This window comes from Sphaeramia orbicularis, chromosome 14, assembly GCF_902148855.1.
Source record: "Sphaeramia orbicularis chromosome 14, fSphaOr1.1, whole genome shotgun sequence".
NCBI lineage: Eukaryota > Metazoa > Chordata > Actinopteri > Kurtiformes > Apogonidae > Sphaeramia > Sphaeramia orbicularis.
Genome location: NC_043970.1, coordinates 3,423,457 through 3,447,794, shown reverse-complemented (window position 1 = coordinate 3,447,794; position 24,338 = coordinate 3,423,457). Strand labels below are relative to the sequence as shown.

General features: G+C 37.1%; 1 protein-coding gene across 5 annotated transcripts in view; it reads right to left on the bottom strand.

Annotated features, from left to right (window-relative positions):
• The window catches only part of myo7ab (myosin VIIAb), a 105,122-nt gene extending 81,986 nt beyond the window's left edge, over positions 1 to 23,136 (bottom strand). For 4 of the 5 annotated variants that reach the window (XM_030153370.1, XM_030153369.1, XM_030153372.1 and 1 more), the window contains exons 1-3: positions 22,789 to 23,136; positions 19,742 to 19,852; positions 4,641 to 4,706 (exon numbers count right to left, since the gene is read on the bottom strand). In XM_030153370.1, the coding sequence (XP_030009230.1) occupies positions 4,641 to 4,658 (18 nt within the window). In that variant the 5' untranslated portion in view covers positions 4,659 to 4,706; positions 19,742 to 19,852; positions 22,789 to 23,136. The remainder of the gene's footprint in view (positions 1 to 4,640; positions 4,707 to 19,741; positions 19,853 to 22,788) is intronic. The other variant, XM_030153373.1, reaches the window with a different exon arrangement.
• Positions 23,137 to 24,338: the final 1,202 nt, after the last annotated feature.

Here is a 24,338-nt window from a genome sequence, read left to right as displayed (position 1 = left end):
CCTTTCAGTGTTTCCTGTGGAATTTATCTCTTGGTATGGTGGTGTATAATCTGACGGGGGGTGGGGGGGGCAACCAACTGTGTGCGGGTTTCTGTTCTGCATTTTTAACCCTTTCATGGATACTGGTCACTACAGTGGACAGCTATTCTACTGCTGTTCTCTTATACAGGGTGGGGAAGCAAAATTTACAATGAACATTTAGTTGTTTTTTCTCAGCAGACACTACGTCAGTTGTTTTGAAACCAAACATATACTGATGTCATAATCATACCTAACACTATTATCCATACCTTTTCAGAAACTTTTGCCCATATGAGTAATCAGGAAAGCAAACGTCAAAGAGTGTGTGATTTGCTGAATGCACTCGTCACACCAAAGGAGATTTCAAAAATAGTTGGAGTGTCCATAAAGACTGTTTATAATGGAAAGAAGAGAATGACTATGAGCAAAACTATTACCAGAAAGTCTGGAAGATACTATTAAAGAAGAATGGGAGAAGTTGTCACCCCAATATTTGAGGAACACTTGTGCAAGTTTCAGGAAGCGTGTGAAGGCAGTTATTGAGAAAGAAGGAGGACACATAGAATAAAAACATTTTCTATTATGTACATTTTCTTGTGGCAAATAAATTCTCATGACTTTCAATAAACTAATTGGTCATACACTGTCTTTCAATCCCTGCCTCAAAATATTGCAAATTTTGCTTCCCCACCCTGTATATTCATGGATTTTGTTGTTTTGTTTTTTTGCACATATCTTTATTCAAGTTTTAACACATCACATATATTTTCTGACATGAATTGGTAACATTGTGTAGACATCCCCTGAGCATAATAGTTATAGCTTTCACACAATTTATCAGTAAATACATGTTTCTTCACTTCAAAAATTAAACACATGGTGTCCAGCTGAGTGGACATTTTTGCAACTTCATGAAAAATAGGTTCATGAGAATTTTTTTAATCATTATTACTTTTTTGTTTTTAAATGCATTTTTTGACATTTATTTATTTAATTAAAATTATTTTTCACAAGAAATTTTTCAATCACATTGTTTTTTCATGATTAAAGAGAAATGAAAACAGTCAGGGAAAAAACCTTGGTTAAGGTTCTCATAATTTGTGCATGAAAGGGATAAGGAAAGAAAATGCCTACATTGCAACAGCATTTTATAATTTAATAATAACATTTAATAAAAATAGTATTAATTATTGAGTCATGATACACTCAGTGACATAGTCATGACTCTGAATGTTTCTGCCAACACATTTGGGGCATTTTGTCCAAGTAGAGTTACCGTCGCGCATGAACAAATGGGCAGTGAACATGATTGTGACGGATTCCAAGCAGTGAGTGACAATGTGAAGGAATTATAACGGGTGGTGACACAGTCGGGGGACAGTGTGCGAGACCTGGCTGGACGGGCTGCGGACTCGTATAAGAAGTTGGATTACATTGCGGGCCAGACTGCAGAAGGACTGAAAGCCAACATAGAAGGCCTCCGTCAATCTGCGGGACTGAAGCAGGAGGTAGACGAACTGTGTAGAGACCTGACCGCTCGGAAGTAAGAAATGCTGAAGCCAGGTATGACAAATGTAAGTTATACTAAATTAATGCAGAAATCAAGTTTCCCCCATGGTCTAAATTGTTTTCCCCTGGGAGCTGAGAAGCAGCTGGATTCTTCTCTAATCTACTCCCCCTGCAGTCAGAACATCTTCCATGGTCAGGACAACAGCAGGCTGGACTGATAAGAACTGGTAAGAACTGAAGGGCAGATGGACCTACTGTGTCTCTTATTTTGCAACTCAATCTTCCAAGGACAAACACACAACACACACACACATTTTTTCCCCACTCCCCAATCCAACCGTCTGCCCTCAAACTCTGTTGTTTTTTCATCCTATCCCCCAAATCCTACCGAATCCATGGAAAAAGAACCAGCATGTGTCCACGTGTACTGTGTGAAAACTGTACGACGTCTTATATTTGTGCTTTGCATTATCTTGTTCTTCACTGCAAATTTCGAGGAAAAGGGTTCTGTGGTGGCGCACCAGTTAGGAGCAGCGGCCCGATGTCCCTAATCATCGATCTCAGTTTCGTTTGATGTACTCTGTGCTGTCAAATGACAATAAAGGCAATTCTGATTCTGACAGGCAGCAGAACCAGGGACTGTTTTTTCGGGCATTTTGCCTGGGGGCGGGGTTACGTCCTGTATCACTGATATGTTTGATGCGGGTTCTTGTGTTGGTATGGTGTCATAATCCAGTTATCCCCTTACCCTAACACCTAACCCTAATATGTAGAACGTAACCCCACTCCTGGGCAAAATACATACAACAAAATGCCCCCCAAAAATATGAGTGCCAACAGAACCAACCGCTAAGATGGAAGACGCTACCACTGTAACCACATTGTAAAACTCTGACATTTTAAATTCAAGACTTTCATATGCATAGCCTAATGCGTAGACCTATGATTGATTTTTGTATCAAATGTATGATGTGGCAGCAAAGATTTTGCCGTGGTGCACTTTACCAGTGGAGACACTGCCTTTCTTGGGTTATGTTTTTTAAAAGAACTGGGCATGTGGGTAGATAACCTGAACCTGACTGTCAGAAGAACACTGAGCAGCAGAACAGCTTCATTTCACAAACTGGTTTTGTTTGTACACAAATAGAAATGCAAAAGCAGTTCAGGGGAAGTTCAATCTTTTCACCAACCTGACGTTTCTGTCATACCTGCAGTCAGACGTTAGTCTGGTTTTGTCTGTCTTTTATGTTTTGTTTGTCACTTCCTGTCTTATTTTGTTAAGTTTCCCCTCATGTGTCTTGTCTGTCGTCTTTACTTCCTTTTCCTTGATCATGCTCACCTTTCCCCTGATTACCTGTCTCCGCCCTAATTTGCTCCACCTGTGTCTAGTTGTCTTCCCTCCCTTTTGTGTATTTAAACCCTGTCTCTTCCCCCTGTCAGAGGCCAGTTTGTAACTCTTGCAGTTCTTACCAGCGTTTTGACCTCGTTTGTTCGTTTGTCTGCCTGTTTTGACCTGTTTTTGGATTCCTCGGTTTTTCGTCTTCTGCCTGCTCCCTGTCGGTTTTGTCTGCCTCATCTGATTACCTGGTTCTGATCTTCTCGCCCTGACTACTGGTACGTGAGTTTTGCCTTGTCCTTATGTCCTGTTGCCTGATTGATAGCCTACCTGTGCATGACCTGTTTCCGTCCCTGACCTCCCTTTGCTTTTCCCTAGTCGGGAAAAATACTCCTAACACCGCTCGGGGAGACGGGCTGTCGCCCTCGATCCGGAGGACGAATCAGAGGAGGAAATCACCAACCATTATCCTCAAGATTCTGTCACTAATAATATTTTTACACCTGAGTGTAAACAATAAATCTTTTGAACCTTATTTTTGGTGTCTGAGTTCTGCATTTGGATTCTGTGTTTGTACTAACGTTATCACAGTTTCAGTATTGGTTACAGATTAAACACTCCATCAATCAGTTAACTTTACAATCCTCTCATCCCACCCTATTCCAAACCCTAATCTCCAAAATGTTGAAATCTCCACACCAGAGGTTGAAGCTGAGCTCACCTCAACTACAGACAGACACAAATGAAAACTGTACAACAAGAATAACTTTTAAAAATCTGTCTTGGTTTCTCACTGTTGATTTTATGTAAGTATGTTAAATCAATCAATTTATATAGCACTTTTCATACATTAAGGGTGTAGCACAAAGTGCTTTACATATAAGTTTAAAACATATACATATACACACACACACACACACACACACACACACACACACACACACACACACACACACACACACACACACACACACACCACACACACACACACACACACACACACACACACACACACACACACACACACACACACACACTGAGCACGAGAGGACCAGAAAGTAAAAGTGGAGGTGCTGTCTCAGGGAGCCATCCGCACCAGGAGGCAGCCGCCAACCAGGCGCCAGCGCCGCATCCCAACCAGTGGGAGAGGGCCAACTGCACCGGATCGCGGCGGCAGAGACCCCCACCCACCACAAAGGAGCAGACCCCAGTGAAAGAAGGCGCCACAGCTACCAGAGTCCACAGCCCCCCCCCCCGGCACAGAGGGCTCCCTCTGATAAAACACTGAAAAATATAGATAAGAAACAAAAGGATATAAAAGAATTGATTAAAAGAATCTAAATGTAAGACATAAATATTAAACAACTCATTGTTGAAACAATGAGTGCATTCCTTTCATTTTAATGTTAGGGGCCAGAGGAGACTGAATACATTTTTCTGTATCTGGGTGAAATGACCCTTGACCTTCCAGTACATCCTGTCTGTATGTGGCTTTTCTGTTTCAATAATCTCATTACTTTATCAAATCCCATCTTATCTTCTCCAGATGTTGTAATTGCTCACCATTATCTGGGTTCAATCACACTTCACTTTGAAAGTGCAAGCTAAAAAACTTACTGCAAGGAGTACATTTGCATAAGCCAACATACATACGACTGTGGGGAGAAAAAACATGACACTTGAGTATCCTCCTGCCCTTCACCAGCTCATACTTGTCTCTGCTTCAGCCTGAGCTTCACATGACCCTCCAACAGACACTGTTCCCATGACATACCTGCTGCAAGATGACCATGGTTCAGCCTCAGGTCGACTCCAGGACATCAGTCACCATGTGAGGGCTCTGCAACAGAGAGGAGACACACACAAAATGAAAGGTGAGCAAAAAAATGTCAGCTTAAAATTAACCCATAAAGACGCCAGTGACCAAAAGCATCTACTCATCTCTGTTTAATTCCTGTTGATCCACTAATCCTATTAATGCATGTCAACAAATGGTGTAAAATACAGTTTGTCATCTTTTCACGGTCATCAGATATGATTCATTTGGATGTTCAGAGGCTCCGTAGTGGAACTTGGAAACATCATCATGTTGGTTTTTGAGGCTTGTTTTTATGTTCAGTTAATGATATATTTTGCTGAAAAAGTCACTTTTTCTTCAGTTTCCTCTGTTTTTATATAATAACCTTTGAATCTACTCTGAGTTTTCATGAACATGGACATGATCAGTTAATTAAATATAGGGAAAAATACATTATTTACAATAAGTAATGCAAAATACATGGGATAATAGCATAATAAATGGTGACAAATCACTTAAGAAAGAGTAAAAAGAAAGAAAAATCAGTTTCGGAGCTGCCATAAAAGTTGCACTAGGTCTTTATGTGTTAAATTTGTATCATATTATATATTATATTCTCAGGATCTTTTCTTTTTGTCTATTCCTAAAGTTAGAACTGAACAGGGGAAAAGGCATTCAGATTTGCGGCTCCATTCACCTGGAATGAACTACAAAAGGACCTGAAACTTAAAGATGTGATTTCGCTGGACACTTTCAAGAGGATGTTGTATGACTTGGAGCGGGACACATCTGGCTGCAGATGTTTTGTCTGACACACTTTGTCTTCATCTCGTGGGCACTTTTAGCAAAGCTGACTTTGGAAGGTTTAACTTGATTTTGTGCTTTTTTATGTACTGAATACTTGTTTTTGTTTTTATGTATGAAAGTTCGTATCTGTAACTATTAAATGTACCGTTGCCCGTCTTGGCCAGGACACTAGGAAAAAATATTTTTAATCTCAATGAGGGTTTCCTGGTTAAATAAAGGTAAATAAAAAATAATAAATAAATAATATTATTAAATTTGTAATTATACATTCACTGGAGGAGAACTCAATTAATTAACCCATAAAAACCCAAACAGCCACTGGCAACCAAAAGCATCTACTGATATAACTGTTTAATACCTGTTGATCCACTAATCCTATTAATACATGCAAATAATTGGTGTCAAATACAGTTCATCTTTTCATGGTGAACAGATATGACGCATTTGGATGTTCAGAGGCTCCTTAGTTACCGTGGAAACACCGTCATCTTCTACAACATTGATTCACCAGTAAAACCCATGGGGATTGGTGTCATGCCATACCTTCTATGACTAAACTCCTCCAATGTTACATTTCCGTGCATCTGGATCATTCCAGTCACCGTTGCCAATAGTGCTGCTGTATCCCAGAGCAGTTTTTCCAGTGTATTGTCTCCATGACGACAACCAGTAGCGCATGAAAAACCCTCAGTTAAATAGGGTGGTCTCCAAGACTTAGCACTTGTTTTCATTTGCACAAGCAATCAAAGTAAATCACCCTCAAACTGTGGTTCAACCCCACACGCAAAATTCTAGATTGTGCATGAAAACTAGTACACACAAATTGGGATCTTAGTAGATCTGGCCCTAAATGCCACTTCTATCAGTTTTGAGTATGAAGTGAATGCAACCCTGAAGTGACCCGCATGTGCGAAAGAGATACGCACTGTGTTTTCAGAAGTAACACTCCTGGGACGCAGAATTGTAACATTTGTCGCAGTTCAATGACGTAAAGGTCAAATAAATGCGACCTGGCTGTTCAGACTGAAGTTGCATTGTAAAATATCAGATATGTATCGGATTTAGGACCACATATGAAAGGGGCCTGGGTTGGATTTGTACTGTTCAAACTGTCTCTAACAGATCGGATCCAGATCACGTATGGGTAAAAAAAAAAATCGGATTTGGGCCACATTTGCCTGCAGTCTGAACGTAGCCGTAGTGCCATAACTTAGCTACATTTGCTAATTTAGCATCTAACCTTGTATTATATGGTCTATAAGTGTGCCAGCTAGTGCCAATTCATATGTCGGCTAAAATTTGCTTAGAGGTCTTATTTCTGTCTTTGTGCATAAGAAACCAATAGAAGTGAATCCCCAAAGGAACTTTGTGTTGGTAAATGCAAGTTCTGCAAATGTACAGGATTTCAGTTCTGTTCAACATGTTGATGCTCATATGAACTATGTTTTCAGCTCAAAAATGTCCAATTTCATCACAATTAATGCTATATATTCATGTCACAAATGGCCAGGTTATATTTGAACTGAATTTACCTGAAAAACAAATATTCTATTCTTTTAGATTCGCCAGTTTTTCTTCCCAGATTCTCTCCTCCATATCACATGTTTTATTTTTACAGGTTCAATCTGGAGTATGGTGCTCATCCATCCTGCTTCTGTTCCACCAATATATACATGAAGAATAGCACACGTCACTTTTGAAATCAACAGTTTTCTAATAATAAACATTTTCATAAAGAAATAACAATTCTATATTGTTCTTTCCTCTTTAGTCTGATGATAAACTATCCAATAAATAATTCTGATCCTAGTTTTTGCACTGGGATCATTAGTGTAAACGGTGACATGGCTGCAGAGCATCAGTATGATGGGATCCACAACAACCATGTCACATCCGTCCACTGACACATTTAGTGTTTTTGTGTCAGCTGGGATTGTTTTAGATCCACAATACTAACATTTATGAATAAGAGGAGAATTAGCAATAGTAAGTATATAAGTTTATCACTAATAAAGTACTGGTACTGACCAGAGCATCATGGGTAATGTTACGTCCGTCCACCAGCAAAAGTTTTCACATACACGTGCTATTCAAAATCCAATATTTATGAAAATAGAGCTTCCACTGTCAAATAATATCAGTAGTCTGTGCACAAATGGATTAGCAGTATTTCAACACACTTCTATGCATTTCTGACAACTTTTTTTTTCTTTTTTTTGACAAAAATGGCCACTCATTTGACCCCCTAAGGAAATTTTAGCCAATATACATGTGCAACACAAGGTTATCAAACTATGTGTTAACATTTAGTAAGTTGCTGGTACGTTTTGAGTAGTATTCAGGAGTTTTGGACATATCCCGGCTCAGAACAGACACCATGTGGTTAGACTGGATACGGGAGACTAATGAAGAAGAATGGGGGGTTGGGATGGGGTAAGGGGTCGGGCAGAGGCTGTCATGGGCTTACAGGGATTCCTGGAGCTAATCCTGTCACTTAAGTGCAAGCCATAGTTGAATCATTTTCTCTCCCGCTGAGCTGCTGTTCATTTATGAGCCTCACTTATTACATTTGCAGCATGAGAGTGTACAGACGGTAAAAGTTAAATATGATACAGTCACATTTTGCAGTAGGAAAAATGGACATATTGCGCTTCACAAAGAATAGAAGGAACATCCAGTAGGTATGTATGGTTCTATAGTAAAGTAATTGAGCAGATTTGTTGAATAACTGATTAAAACTGAGGAGACGGATTTGTTTGCGACATCAATACTTCTTATGACTTATAAAAGGTTCTGTATGAGTGACAAAAATAACCCAAGTCACAGGATGAGGGGCTCGTATCCCAGTGTAGTAATGGTCAATTAGCATTTCAATAAGTAGATTAAGAGTTTGTGGTGTGTGAAAGAAGCAGTGATGAAAAGACTTGATGTGTACAGACTAAATCCACAGCTTCACGTGTAGCACGCAAGCAATTCTGCAACACAGCAATACTTATATCACACGTCTGTCAGGTTATATCATGTCCTACTAACTTCACCTATGAAATTTAAAGATTCAAGATTCAAAGGGTTTTATCGTCATGTGTACAGTAAAGAAACCAGTTTCCCTGTACAATGAAAATCTTACTTTACCGTCCACACTGAATGCCAAGAAAATTTAAGATGTATAAAAATAAAAAGAGAATCATTTAATCCTTTCATGCACGAATTATGAGAACCTTAATCAAATTTTTTTCCTGAGCGTTTTTATTCCTCTTTAGGCATGAAAAAACAATGTGATAGAAAATTTTCTTCTGAAAAATAAATTAAAAATAAATTAAAAAAAATAAAAATAATTAATTTTTTTTTTTAAATACATTAAAAAACGTAATAATGACAAAAAAAATTCTTATGAATCTACTTTTCATGAAGTTGCACAAATATCCACTCAGCTGGACACCACACGTTTAATTTTTGACACACAGAAACATGTATTTACTGATAAATTGTGTGAAAACTGTGGGGAAGCCTTGTGATTCTGGGGGTTTATCCTCAGGAGAGATCTACATAATGTTACCAATTCATGTCAGAAAAGACATGGAGTGTCTTAAAACTTTAATAAAGATATGTGTAAAGAAAAAACAAAAACAAAAAAACAGCGAAAAGAACAACAAAATCCATGAATATACAAGAGAACAGCTGTAGAATAGCTGTCCACTGTAGTGACCACTGTGCATGAAAGGGTTAATTAGGAAATTAAAACAAACAAAACAAAGTGGCATTTAATAATAGCATGAAAAAGAGAATGAGCACAAAAATATAAACTACAAAAACTATAAAACTAAATGCAAATATAAATCACTATTACTAAGTAAATAACGGAGAGGAGATGCACACAAAATATAAGGTGAACAAAGAATGTCAGCTTGGAATTAACCCATGAAGACCCACAAAGCCGCTGGTGACCAGAAGCATCTACTCATCTCTGTTTAATACCTGCTGATCCATTAATCCTACCAATACTTGTCAATAATTGGTGTAAAACGCAGTTTGTCATCTTTTCACGGTCATCAGATATGACCCATTTGGACGTTCAGAGGCTTCGTAGTGAACATGGAAACATTGTCATCTTGGTCTTTGAGGCTTGTTTTTATGTTCAGTTCATGATATATTTTGCTGAAAAATTCACTTTTTCGTCAGTTTCCTCTGTTTTTATATAATAAACTTAGAATCTGCTCTGAGTTTTTATGAACATGCACATGATCAGTTAATTAAATATAGGGGAAAAATACATTATTTATACCAAATAAGGTCAAATACATAGAATAATTGCATAATAAATGGTGACAAATCACTTAAGAAAGGTTAAAAAGAGAGAAAAATCCATTTCAGAGCTACCATAAAAGTTGCACTGGGTCTTTATGTGTTAACTTTATATTTAATTATACATTACATTATATTATTAAATGTGTACTTATACATTTACCGAAGGAGAACTCAATTAATTAACCCATAAAGACCCAAACAGCCACTGGCAACCAAACGCATCTACTGATGTAATTGTTTAATACCTGTTGATCCACTAATCCTATTAATACATGGAAATAATTGGTGTAAAATACAGTTCTTCATGTTTTCATGGTCATCAGATATGACCCATTTGGATGTTCAGAGGCTCCACTGTGAACGTGTAAACGCTGTCATCAAAAACTATAGAACTAAATTATATATAACAAATAGTAATTACTGTTACTAAGTAAATATATGTTTACATAAATGTGCAATGCATAAGTTATTGTGCAAACTGTCAGACATAAATGGTATGTTAAATGTGCAAAAGTGTCAGAGATGAACAGTAGGATTTATGTGTAATTATTGAGTATAAGGTGTATAACTAATATCACAGCTTTATGGTTTTTGGGAATCGAAAAGAAATTGATGGGGACATTACATTAAAAATATTCGATGCTGAAACTGAAAGAGTGTTTGATATAAAATTTTTAGGGGTTGTTATTGATCACAAATTAACATGGAAACCACATATTAGATCTATAAAAGGAAAGATTGCAAAGTCAATGGCAATCTTGTATAAGTCCAGAAATCTACTCGACCACAAGGCACTGCATATAATTTACTGTTCACTTCTACTTCCTTCTATGTCATATTGTGTGAGAGTGTGGGGCTGGACATATAAAACAACTGTAAATACTATAGTCCTCCTACAAAAACGAGCAATACATATTATTAATAAGGCTAGTTACTATGAACATACTAATGAATTGTTTATGAAATCCCATATTATGAAATTTAATGATTTAGTTTACTATAAAATAATGCAAATAATGTATAAAGCCAAATTAAAGTGACTCCCTGTCTGTGTACAAAGGTTCTTCACAACACATGAGTCTAAATAGGATTTGCGAGATGTTTGTAAATTTGTTGTACAAAAAGCTAAAAAAGAGACAACTAGAAAAGCACTCTGAGAGCGCAGACCTCCGCCAAGGCAGATCAGTGCCCCCACCCCCGATCACCACCAAAATTTAATCATTTGTTCCTTGTGCCCCCATATTCCCCCATATTGTGATTTCCACCATAAATATTAGTCCCATATTTATTTGACCTATATTTTAAGATTCCTTGACCATGAAAACATACCATTAGCAACTGGATTCATAATTATATCCTTATTAGTTCAGTAGTTATTCACGAAAATCACATTTCTCGTAATGGCGGTTTTCTTCTGGATCTAGCTCCTTAAGTATTAAAGCTACATGAAATCTGGTGGCATACTCCCGATGCGGAACTGACTGAGCTACACGATGGCGCTTGTCAGAAATTTCTACCTTTAATATTAAAGGCACAGTAGGCCAAAAAGTAAGGGCACCCCCATTTTTTATATAAATTGAGATAAAATCCGCCTTCCGATCAGATCCGGATCAGCCTTTGAAATGTGATAGAGGACCCCATTGTCAATTCCTGAGTGAAATTTCATGAGTTTTGGTCAATTATTAAGTGAGATATTGGGAAACAAAAATTTTGGCCCCATTTACCACAATGTTAACGAAAATTTCAAAGTGATCCAGAATCCAGGATTTCTTCCGGATCACCCCCAAAAGTTAATCATTTCTTCCTTATCCCATTTCAAACAAACCCTGAAAATTTCATCAAAATCTGTCCATAACTTTTTGAGTTATGTTGCACACTAACGGACAGACAAACAGACAAACAAACCCTGGCAAAAACATAACCTCCTTGGCGGAGGTAAAAAGCAGATGTATATATATCTGATGTTGGAGTTAAACTATGGAATGAGGCCAGTATGGATTTAAGAATGTGGAGCCCATTTTTGATATTTAAAAAAATGGTACGTAAGGCAATTTTTGAAGGATATAATTGTTAAGCTCTAACAAGTAATAGGTAAAATATTTATTTTTGAGTCTACATTAAATTACCATTAATTTGATGGTTAAGTTTTCTATTTCTCTGGTTTATTTTCACCTTTTTATGTTTTGCTTATTTGTTTGCTTGGATACATTGTTTTTTGTTTTTTTCTTTTTCCTATATTGGATGCTGGGTAGCTGAATTTGTTCTGTAGGACAGGCATTAATAGAAGTATTCTGCTTCTGCCTGTGCCTTTTCAGTCATAACCTGTTGGTAATGTTTGTAATGTTTGAAGTGCTGTTGTTGACACTGGTTATTATGTGATGACTGAATAAAGAAAGAATTTCAAACACTGTAAACTGTGATATTATTTGTGCACCTTACACTCAATAACTGCACGTATATCCTACTGTTCATCTCTGACAATAAGCAGTAAAACTCAGTTGATGGTAAGACAGAGCCTCTTATCCAGACCCACAGGGTGCCACTATGGCATCTGTCCCAAACACAGACATATAGATTTCCTCTGTTAGTTAAAGTCTGGTCTGTCCTTTATCCCCTTTCCCAACTGAACCAGACAAACCCACATGTACAGGAAGCACACCACGACTGTACATAATCTCATAAGCCTTAGATTAAGTGTAGTAAACAACATTGTCACAATTACTACTCATCACTCATCCTGCTGAGGACAAGGCAAACAAACAAACAAACAAACAAACAAACACTAAGTTACCCCTTGTGCAACACTTCAGTTAAAATGAATGAAAAACAGGTGAGAGACTGTTTTAATCCCTTCTTGGCAATTTGTCCCTTTTTGGTCTTAACGGTTTGAACTGTCTGTGTTACTTTAAATCCAAACAGAATAAAGTTATGTGAAAAACAAAAACATCAATCAAAGCCACTGTAAAACCCTGTCAAGCTTCTGTCTATGTCGGTACAAACGAGTTCAGATGGAGTGAGAAACATTCAAAAAGTCTTTCATTTTCTACCGGACGAGGCCAGAGGGAAAGGGTTTGTACGGAAGTAAATCTGTCTCATCAGATTTTGAATTATAAAAGCCATTGAGTTTTTTGTGCTGAATTTTTTTGCACTGAAATAAAGTATCTGAATTTTTTGTCTCTGAATTCAACTATGTTCATAAATTTAGAGTGAAAAAAATTCAGAAGTAAAAAATTCAGATCACACATGCGGGACACCAAAGATAAGCAATCGATTCTATCTCAAGTCGAACCGACAGCCGGCCAGTCGAGTTACATTAGGTTGGTCAAGTGACGCCGATGCAGGAAGACGGTCAGCGCGGATGTGTCATCTGAATTTTTTGCATTTGAATTTTTTGTATCTGAATTTTTTTTAATTCAAAATTTATGAACATAGTTGAATTCAGAGACAAAAATTTCAGATACTTAATTTCAGTGCAAAAAAAAATTCTGTTACTTAATTACAGTGCAAAAAGAAAATCTGATACTTAATTTCAGTGCAAAAAAAATTCAGTTACTTAAATTCAGTGCAAAAAAAAAAAAAATTCAGGTACTTCATTTCAGTCCAAAAAAAAAAAAAAAAAAAAAAAAGCTTAATTTCAGTGCAAAAAAAATTCAATTACTTAATTTCAGTGCAAAAAAAATTCTATTACTTAATTTCAGCGCAAAAAAAAATTCTATTACTTAATTTCAGCGCAAAAAAAATTCAATTACTTAATGTCAGTGCAAAAAAAAAAAATTCAGTTACTTAATGTCAGTGCAAAAAAAAATTCAGTTACTTAATGTCAGTGCAAAAAAAAATTCAGTTACTTAATTTCAGTGCAAAAAAAAAATTCAGTTACTTAATTTCAGTGCAAAAAAAATTCTATTACTTAATTTCAGTGCAAAAAAAATTCTATTACTTAATTTCAGTGCAAAAAAAAATTCAGTTAATTTCAGTGCAAAAAAAAATTCAGTTACTTAATTTCAGTGCAAAAAAAAATTCAGATTTTTAATTTCAGTGCAAAAAAAAAAAAATCAGATATTTAATTTCAGTGCAAAAAAAATGCTAAAAATTCAATAGCTTTCATAATTCAAAATCTGATGAGACAGATTTTCTTCCATCGGTTTGAGTTCCAGGTCTGTGCAAAAAGTTCGGCAAACTACAACAAAATGTTAGCGAAGCAAACCTGCTCTGTGCTCTCTGAGTGCTTTTCTAGTTTTGGCGATGACATCCTCGTGTCTTTCATTTTATCCTCTTCAGTAATTCCCAACATTTTTCAGCCAAACACCCAAAAGAGAAATGTGCTGTGTGTTTGTGAACCAGAACTAGAAAAACACACAATGAATCATCAGAGATCAAGGACTTCTACACTGTCTCTTTTTTATGTAATTTTTTAGTTAGTCTGTCTTTCATGTCATTTTAATCTTATGTTCAATCTTCTATCTCACTATAACTATTTTCACTGCCTCTTATGAATGTTTTATGTACATGTTGCATCTTTTATGTTGTTTTTGCCTTGCTGACCTTGCTTCTGTTTTAATAGAACACAGAGCTCCAGAAACTTGCATATCACTGATACCAGGCATGTTTGATGTTATACTAAACATTTAACAAGTTTGAACAAGTGAACCATTTATGTTAAAGAAGAGCTTTACACTGACCGCTGAAATGCTCAAAAACAGTCCACACCAGCTAATGTTTGTGATGATTCAACAGAACACCGACAGCTTATTGACTGCACATATTTGTCAGCAGTTGATGGGAAAGCCAAGGTTCACCGAGAAACAAAACATGGCAAAGCACACAGAGAAGATACAGTCAAGCATGTTTTAGACAAAATTAGTTTTTATTTTATTTAATTGCTCTGCTGTGCTCATCCATAAGCACACATTAATGTTGTTTACCATTTTCTTTTATTTAAATTCTCACAAAATGATCATTTTGTTCACTGCAGAGCCACTAAACCCGTCTAGTGTCCAAAATTCTACACTAATATGCTAATTATTAGGCTTAAACAATATACACTTTTTTTTTTTTTTTTTTTTGTATGTCTGAAACACATACTATTTGTAGGTAATTATTACAGTATGCAAACGCAGGACAATATATAATGCAGTCATGACAACCTATGTTTTTTGAAGGATATTTTCATCTAAATCATGCAATGTAAAACTTATTATACCTTCGCTAAATCTCTGCCCCTTTTGGTTAGTTTTTGTTTGGCACCTTGCATGTCATTCTATGTTAGTTTTAATGTTATCAGAAAGATATGTTAAAGGAAATAATTGGACATTTGTGTGAAATCAGTTAGGAAATAAGAGGTATTTTCATAATATGTCAATTTGATCAACAAAACCTCTAAGGTAAAGATGGCAAATAACTTTACCTAATTTAGCAGACAGCTGAAAAAGGAAGTTTACACAGAAGTTATTCATAATGGTTTAGGTTCGGTAGTTGTGTGTCATTTGAGGCTGAGTAAACACTAAAACTACATAAAACAAACAGCAACATGACTGATGTCATACACACACATTGTTTGCTAACACAGTGGCTAAAGTCCACTAACATTAACTACCACCTCAGCTTAAAGGCACCAAAGGAGTTTTTATTGTTTCATTAATGACATATAATTAAAAGTAGGACCAATGGCCCTGTATCTTACCGGCCAAATTAAAAGCTTTGGGAAATGTATCCAGATGCCATTTATTCTCACCCAGTTCTGTGTATTTATTCTATTACAGAAATAGCCCATGTTTTGGTCATATTCCAATCAGATCTGTAAAAAATTCAAACTCCAACTTGATATCATTGAAACTGATTTATTGGATCAATCCACTTCCTATCTGTTATAATGGGAAAATTTGTCAAAGTTGCACCAAATCCAGAATCAGATCCGGATAGAAATAATTTCAATCCCTTGTGTTGACATCATCATACAGAAGCTGTATACCAAGTCTGAAGTCAATCAGAACTGGAGTTTCGGAGAAGAAGACGATTGAAATGTTTTCCCCATAAGAGCCCATGTTAAATTTTCCGTAAGTTCCTGGATCCAGAAGAAGATCCTGATCAGCATGTGGACATTATGTTTTGGTCATCTCCCCATCAGGGCTGGACTGTAGAAATTTACACTGGATATCATTTATATTTACTGAGTTATTGCATCCATCCACTTCCTATCTCTTATAATGGGGACATTTTTCAAAGTGGCACCAAATCCAGAATCAGATCCAGATCCAAATAATTTCACTAACTTCTGCTGACATCATCATACAGAAGCTGTATACCAAGTTTGAAGTCAATCGGAATTGTAGTTTCGGAGACGAAGATGATTGAAATTTTTATAACGGACGACAGACGACAACAGCGCCGGACGCCGCATGACGACAACAGCTGACAGCCTGTCGGCCGGTAAACTAAAAATGCTCTAAATAGCCTATGTCATAAAATGATGGAAAATCCCTTCACAAGTTCTCAGGTCTCCTCAAACTAAAGTACACCATGTCATCTTGTGTGTGTTTATGTTTATCATGGTCAGTACTGAACCTCCTACAATCTCAGTCTGAATGTATAATCTAAGTAACATCTCCAGTGACATCTGATGATAAATAAGATGACGATCAAAAGCTTTTCGCTACATTCTATTAACCTCCTGAGAACCAGCAATGCATTTTTGTCCTCTCCAGTGGACAAGAGTTTCACAGCTTTACTTAACCTCCTAAGACCCAGGAAATGTCAGCAAAGCACAAGCTTTTTTATTTTATTTTATTTTATTTTTTAAATTAAATAAGTGCTGTCAAGTTAGGTAGAGGTTAGGGCTCCTCAGGTCAGCATAGGCAATGAATGGAAACATATTATCCAGTATAACATAATACTAACATGGTGATTGAGCTGATTTATTAAGTTGAATTAGATATATGTAATGTGATCAATAAGTATAGTTAAGAGAAGAATGTTTAAATGAACGTTGATTCATTTGTGATTACTGTGTGTAGAGGAGACAAGCTGAGGCCATAATTAGAACAGAGAGGGGTCAATTCGGGACATGGCCTGTACAAAATGTGCGTACACAGCCAGACGACTTAAGAAAGGAGAAGTAACACAAACAGTCGGCTATTTGCTGCAACAAAACTGGTCAAGACCGGTAAAAAAGGGAAGTTCCACCAGAGACATGTAGACATTACTCATCTATCAATGAAGTCAACTGTCTAGGCGTCAATGAGGTAATGCCTAGAGTTTGGTTAAAAACCAGAATCGCTATTATAGCATTTTCAGAAGTGCAAGATGCTCTAAGAAGTTGCGTGCCCTACGTTGTAAAACGTAGAGAAGATAACTCTGAGCGATGCTCTTTTGAGACCCGAAAGGAGCGTGGCAGATTGGCTTCAGAGTTAATCTTTACTTCTCAAATAATGCTGGAGGCTCATCTGACAGAATAACTTTGCATCGACGGATCGAACTTTTAAAAAGCAAAGACCTATTTCTTCAGATGACAAAGGACCCAAGACTCTTAAGAGGCAAGAACTGTATTTTGAGAACTTTTACCACCTTATGGGGAACATTTGCCAACGGACCTTCTGTTTAACAGACTTTCGGTATTTTTCTCCACTTTGGCCCGGACTGGAAAGGAAGAAGAATTTTTACATTTTCTTATTTCTTTTCTTTTACCCAGTATTTTAAGACAAACTCGACAGCCCTGATCAAGCTGCTGAAGAATGTCTTCTTAAATTGAATTAATTTTTACCCTTTTGACTTTTTACAGAAATTAGATTAAATTTGGTTTTTAATTTTTCTATATTTATCCTATTTCTCTAACTTCTTGACTTTTTCCTATTTAGGTTTTTGATACTGATTAAGTTTTAATTTTTGATTTTTACTTTTCTAAATTCTCCTTAGTTATTTCCCCATGTGGTATACTTTGTTGGTGAATGTAAAAGGCTAGGTTTATTGTGTGCATAACAACAAAAGTCCTGAAGGTATTTTAGCCTTTATCCACCTACCATTTATGTCCCGAAAGCCTATTATTCCTGGCTTTTAAATTATTACCTGCCATGTAACAAGTGCACTAAATCCACGAAACAGCTATCGAACCAACTGGGCTGATATCATTGCTGACCACAGAGCGGGTCTCTCCTGGCAACTTTGATATCAGAGTTAGCGGGGCAGAGGTTGGAGTTAAAGATAGTTAGAGGCAGGCGAGTGTTTCACAGTTAAGTTCAGCTGAGGAGTATCTCAACGGGCTAGTGCTCGAAGGGTAAGACCCTGGCCTAAGTGACGTGAGATCAGGACCCTATTTAGACGGAGAGCTGAACCACGGTAGTACAGAGGATTTAACAGTGCCTATATTGCAAACCTCATGATGCAACAGTTTTTTCAGATGCAGTTTTTAAATTTTTTATGGAATGTCCTTTGTGGTGGACAGTTTTCTTTTCTTTTTGTATGAAGTTGTGAAACTCTTGTCTACAAATGTGGACAGAAAACTCATAACTGGGTCTCAGGAGGTTAAAAAAAAAAAAAAGAAAAAATGTATGTGGAAAACTGTTGCTGTTTCCAATCAAGGCAAATATTTAATGTAAAAAAGCCAAAACTTTTCCTTCCTGGTTCTCAGGAGGTTAAATGATGATTTTAACAAGTGATAAAATCATGATGTAATGATTGTAGGCTGTAAATATATTTATCATGGGCACATACTAAGTGTTACGTACACCTGTGGGTTCATGTATTCACCTGACAGGCCTGTATGTCTGGGTTATGGTCGGTATCACAGGACTGAACAGCAGCTGTGTGTACATTCTCATTCAGTTTAGATGCAGCACAAGATTTATAACAGCTGAAATGTTGAACTATGTCACAGGAGTCAAACATGTGGCCCGGGGGCCAAATCTGGCCCGCCAAAGGGTCCAGTCTGGCCCTTTGGATGAATGTGTGAAATGCAAAAATAGATATTAAGAAATTAACAATTCTTTTAGTTCAGGTTCTACATGCAGATTGAATCAGTCTCCAGTGGGTCAGACCAGTAAAATACTATCATAATAACCTAGAAATACTCACAACTCCACATTTTTCTCTTTGTAAATGTAAATATTTTCATGTATTTACTAGAGCTGCAACCAATTAATCGATTAGGTGCGTGAAGCCGATACAAAAATTCCCAATTCGATTAATCGACTCGAATTTATTATTCTATTGCAGTTTCCCTGAATTGAAGCTTCTTTGTGCGTCACAATAAGCGTCCGTGTGAAACACAACAGTGGAACCAATGTTTAACAGCAGAGAAATGAAGGAAACAAAGCTTTGAATTGTGGTTGAATGATTTTTTTGGATCACTTTGAGTTGATTAATCGGTTGCAGCTCTAGTATTTACACTAAAACAAAGTATAATTTCACAAAAAATGTGAATAATCTGAACAAATGTGAAGAACCTGAAATGTCTTTAAAAAAAAAAGTGTGATTTTAACAATATTCTACCTGTTACTACATGTTTTGTGTATTTGTAGATCCACTGTGATCTGTAAGTTATAATAAACATGTGTTGATGATAAACTGAGGCAGAATATTGTTAAAATTACACTTATTTTTTTCAGTTTGTTCAAGTTATTCACATTGTTTGAAAGGATAGTTAGTAGATGTACACATTTTCATTGTTTAATTTGACTTTTTTCACTGTAAAATATAGAGAAAAGTTTGGAGTTGACATTATTTATATATTATTATGTTATTATTTTACTGGTTCGGCCCATTTCAGATCAAATTTAGCTGAATGTGGCCCCTGAACTAGAATGACTTTGACACCCCTGAACTATGTTGTCTCTGCTCATGAAATGCTTGTGAGATTGCGTTTCTCCAACTGCAGTTGTGCCGATGCTTTGCTTGCTAATCTGTGTGTGTGTGGCCTGTAATGCTAATCTACTGAGGCCGCGGTGTGTATTGTACATGTATGCATTCGCACTCACATGGCAGGGATTCAGAGGTGCAGGCGCAGCGAGGCTTGAAACATTCATCGTTGACCAAGCATGTTAAAGAGCGTTGTCTGTGGGTCATCCATGAGCTCTGGGGCTGAGTATCTGAAATACAGGACATGTGCTGGTGTTATGTCACAAAGTGTGGATTTTCAAGCACAAATTGACTAGTGAATGTCAAAACTTAACTCATCTAAACACTACCACTGTAAGCCTGGATAAGTGGAGTTTACTCCAAAAATTTGAGGCAAGTGATTGTACTTAAATGATTTGAGTAATGATCGACTAATCAATTGGTTTAAGTAGGTGCAACTTTAATGCTAAAAGTATTGAACTTAAACTATTAAGTAGAAAACACTAAAAGACAAGTTATTTGTACTTTAAATCTGTTGTAAAATCAATCCCACTATCCAACCATTCAACTCAGCATTTTAGCTTACACTGACTAATTTTCTCAGTTGCAGCCAGATTAATTTATCATTGATTAAACAACTTTTTTTTAAATTAATCTAACTCCAAATCCTATTTCTGACCATAATAGTTATGAAATTATTCAACTTAATATATTGTAGTATGAATTAAATTTAGCTCAATGTCATTTGCCAGTACAGGAAGTGCTTTTAATTTGACAAGAAATTAAGATTTCCATTGTACAATAAGAGTTTTGGATGAACAGGAAAGCCATTGTTCTTCCTATGGCTCTGACTCATGGTGCAGCTCTACAAAAATACAAAAACAAACACAAAAAGGCCAATAAACACTGCCATACACACATTAAATCCAAATTAACACTAACACCACAACCCCGCTGAACCCCTGCACGGAAAAATAACACATTTTCAACAACATGCCTAATACCCACAATGCAATGCGAAGATAAAAAGGTGTGGTCATGACTAAAATTTAGTGATTTAATTCCATTCAACTTAAACTTTCTCGTACTTTCAACTATTTCTACAAATTAGTAGAATATACTGAACATTTTATAGTAACATCATAAAACTTAAATCATTTAAATGCATTGTAATTAAAGCATTTTAGTAAATACGAAGTCCGGGCTTACAGTGTAATACCAAGCATGTTCACAGGGGCATTGGGAATGTTGCTGATGTTTAAAATGTAATCTTCTAGCACGTTACTGTCATTTGTGAGAGTGTTAGTTTGTTTACAAACCAAAGAATGGCACTAGATGGACATTTCCCAGAGAATGCTGATAATTACAGTGTTGACGCAGCCACCATCAGCACAGTTTATTAAGTACAGCTAAAAATAACTGGAATAGCATTATCTAAGTATTTGGCCACAAACAGAAGACTGGCAGGAGCCTGAAAGTGACCAGCGTGTCTTTTATAATCTGACTGTCATTTGTATGATACCATGCTATCATGTGCTTATTATTGCCTAACATTACACACAGACAAAAAAACAAAGGAAAGCGCTTTAACATGGGTATTTAGACACTAGATAAGGCACTTGCTGAACATAACCAAAGAATGCTCATGTGTAAAGGGTAATACTTGCTTTGATAGCATCACTGTGCTGTTTTTAGCATGTTACCAGACTAATATAGCTATGAATTAGACTTCAAGTACAGTACAGTCAGACAGACGTACTGAAAATAGCATTAGCTCTGGAGGCGTTTGGTCACAAAGCAAAGAATGGCACAATCTAAAACTCACAAAAGAATGCTAATATTCAAGAGGTTGGTATTTACTTGGATTTAATCTCACTGTCGTTTGTTACAGTGCAAGTCCAGTCAGAGATAATGGGAATAGTGTTAGCTTTGTAGGTGTTTGGTTACAAACCAAAGAATGGCACAAACTGGAAAGTCACCAAAGACAGAACCACAGTGTTAGCAGACATCCTAAAGGTGACAATAATTTATGAATTTGTTTTTGAGGTATTTAAGACCCCAAAGGACAAACATTGCATTCTCTCCATTATGTACTGTAACACAAAATGACAGAGGAAAAAAATGTCTTTAAAATATCTTTACAACTGAAATGAACCCATTAAAACCAACCATGTAACTGTGGTTGAATGTCACAGTTCCCTTTAAGTCAGTGGTTCCAACCTTTTTTGGTTCGTGACCCCATTTTAACATCACAAATTTCTGGTGACTCCAAACATTTAAAATTGAGACTTTTTTTTTTTGGCTAAAATTAATTTGTTTTTAATCATGTAATAGTTTGCTGTACTATGTTGCGAATAAAAGTTAATTTTACACAACATTTAGTCTATATAATGTATAATATTATGGACGGGGGCAGTAAATCCAGGTGTAGATTACTGCACAAAGGGAGAATTGGATTTTCCTTGGTCAGGATATGTACAGTCAGTCCAACTGTGATTTCCAAGGCTGACAATTAATACTGAACAAACAAGAACTCAAACTATGAATTATGAAAGAGCTGCAGCATCTGAAACATTTGACAGAAGAACAGAACCACAGAGCTTCAGTTTCAGCTTCACAGTTTGTCATGTTTTATATGTATTGGGATTGTCTCTCTCAACTCACCATATATTTTTTATTAATATGTTTTTTAAAATTATTTTTATAAATTACTAGAAATTTCAGGCGACCCCATTTGAATTCCAGGCGACCCCATGGTGGGTCCCGACCCCAAGGTTGAAAAACACTGCTTTAAGTCAATCATAGTCGGCCTGTGTTGGTTCCCACATTTGGAAACAAAAACCATGAGATGCATCTGGAAAAAGCTAGAATGTCCAGTCCATATTTGTCTTTCCCTCTTCATCATTACAAAACACCCTCTGTATATTTCATAGGGATACATAAAACTGTTACAGGTAATTTTATGAAATCTGAACTGAAAGTAACCCTTCTCACACACACACACAGCCGACTGTATGTGCCTGAAGGGTATATAATGGCTCCTTTAATTGCTGGCGCAGTGTGAAGAGCTTGGCGGTGAGCAGTAAGAGGCTTTGGCCTAAAGCTAGAGCAGAGCGGCAGCACCAGCACTGTGGCCTGACTGAAGATAAGCCCTCTGTCACAACCCACGTTCACCTGCCCCACTTACCTCATCGCACACTTCTGAAGATCCCCTCTTGTTTTTGATGGACTTGTGATATTTTCCACCGCTGTGATCCTCAACAGGTAACAGGTGGCCCAGAGATGACAGGACTGACTAGAAGGAACAGGACCAAGACCAGAGGAGGTTCAAGGTGACTTCTCTCACGTCCCGGTCCTGCTTTGGGCTCCTGCTTTGGCCTCTACTTGTCTTTTCCAGAACCCTCAGCTGCTTTCTTGCGGGTACCCTCCTGCATTTACAGTCCAGTTACAGTTTGATGTCTGGGCCGGTGAAGGAGCTCTCCAGACTCTCTTGCTGTGCCTCATTCATGGCTGCTGATCCTGATTAACTGGGAGGTGGAGCCTGTTGGTGACAGATACAGGGACCAGCTGGGAGGTGGAGCAGGAGGTGACCCAGGTCATGATTTCCAAGTTGTTGTTGCTGTGCAGAAGTACCTTCTCAGTGAAGGCTGCCTTAGAGGTGGAATTCCTTACCAGTGAATAGAAGAGAGAATGTACATGTTCATCCCTCAAAGACCCTAAAATGTGGAATAACTGTTGAACCACTAATCCTGTCATGTTATGACCCTGGGTCATAATTTGTCCATTTGTGTTCTATGTATATATGTTCTGTTTAGTGTGTGTGTGTGTTCTCCCTCGTCCTGTAGGTGTGCTGCACCCTTTTGTGTCTGTCTGTGTTGCAGGGAACGGATTGGTGGAGGATGATTGCCCAGCCCCTTTAAAAATGGCCCTGGAGCTTCTGTTCGGCCTCTCTTGCCTCCTGCCAGTTCCCAACCCTGTGTTCTGTGTGTGACCGTCAGTCTTCGTGTGCTCGTGTAAAATTCGATCGTTTATAGTTGTAAATAGTTTTTTTTGTAAATCGAACCTTTTCCTGGTAGGGGAGGCCGGCTCTTTTGTTTTCCCGTTTTCTCCTGTTTTTTGTAAGGAAGTTTAGGCAAGTTTGCTGTATTTTATTTCGTGCATTTATTTTTGAGTAGGTAATTTAGTTTAAACTGTACAGAAGATATTTTGTTTGTTGTTTTAGCCGCTCCCTCCCCTAACCCTCCTTTAGTTGACTTAAACAAATAAACATTGTGAATTTTAGTTGTGACTGATGTGTGTGCTTGGGAGCCGGGAGGGGACAAATTGAGCATATTATGTTTGCCCTGGTGAACCCCTAGGCTGGGGCGTAACAGTCAATACAGTGAAATAATTCAGGTAAAATGCAGTTTCTCAGCTTTTCAGCAGCATCAGATGTTTTTTTTTTTCAGATTCATGCATAGTCTCTGTAGTGAACTCACCGTTGTCTTCTGCAACATTGGTTCACCAACAAGGGTTGTAGACATTTGTTTTTAAGTAGAATTTGTGTTATTAATTAATTATTAATTAATTAATCAATGCTGGTCTATAAAGCTCTGAATGGTTTAGGACCAAAATACATCAGTGACCTCCTGACCCAGTATGAACCCACCAGACCCCTCAGGTCATCTGGATCCGGTCTGTTGTCAGTTCCCAGAGTCAGAACCAGACACGGATAAGCTGCGTTCAGCTTCTATGCTC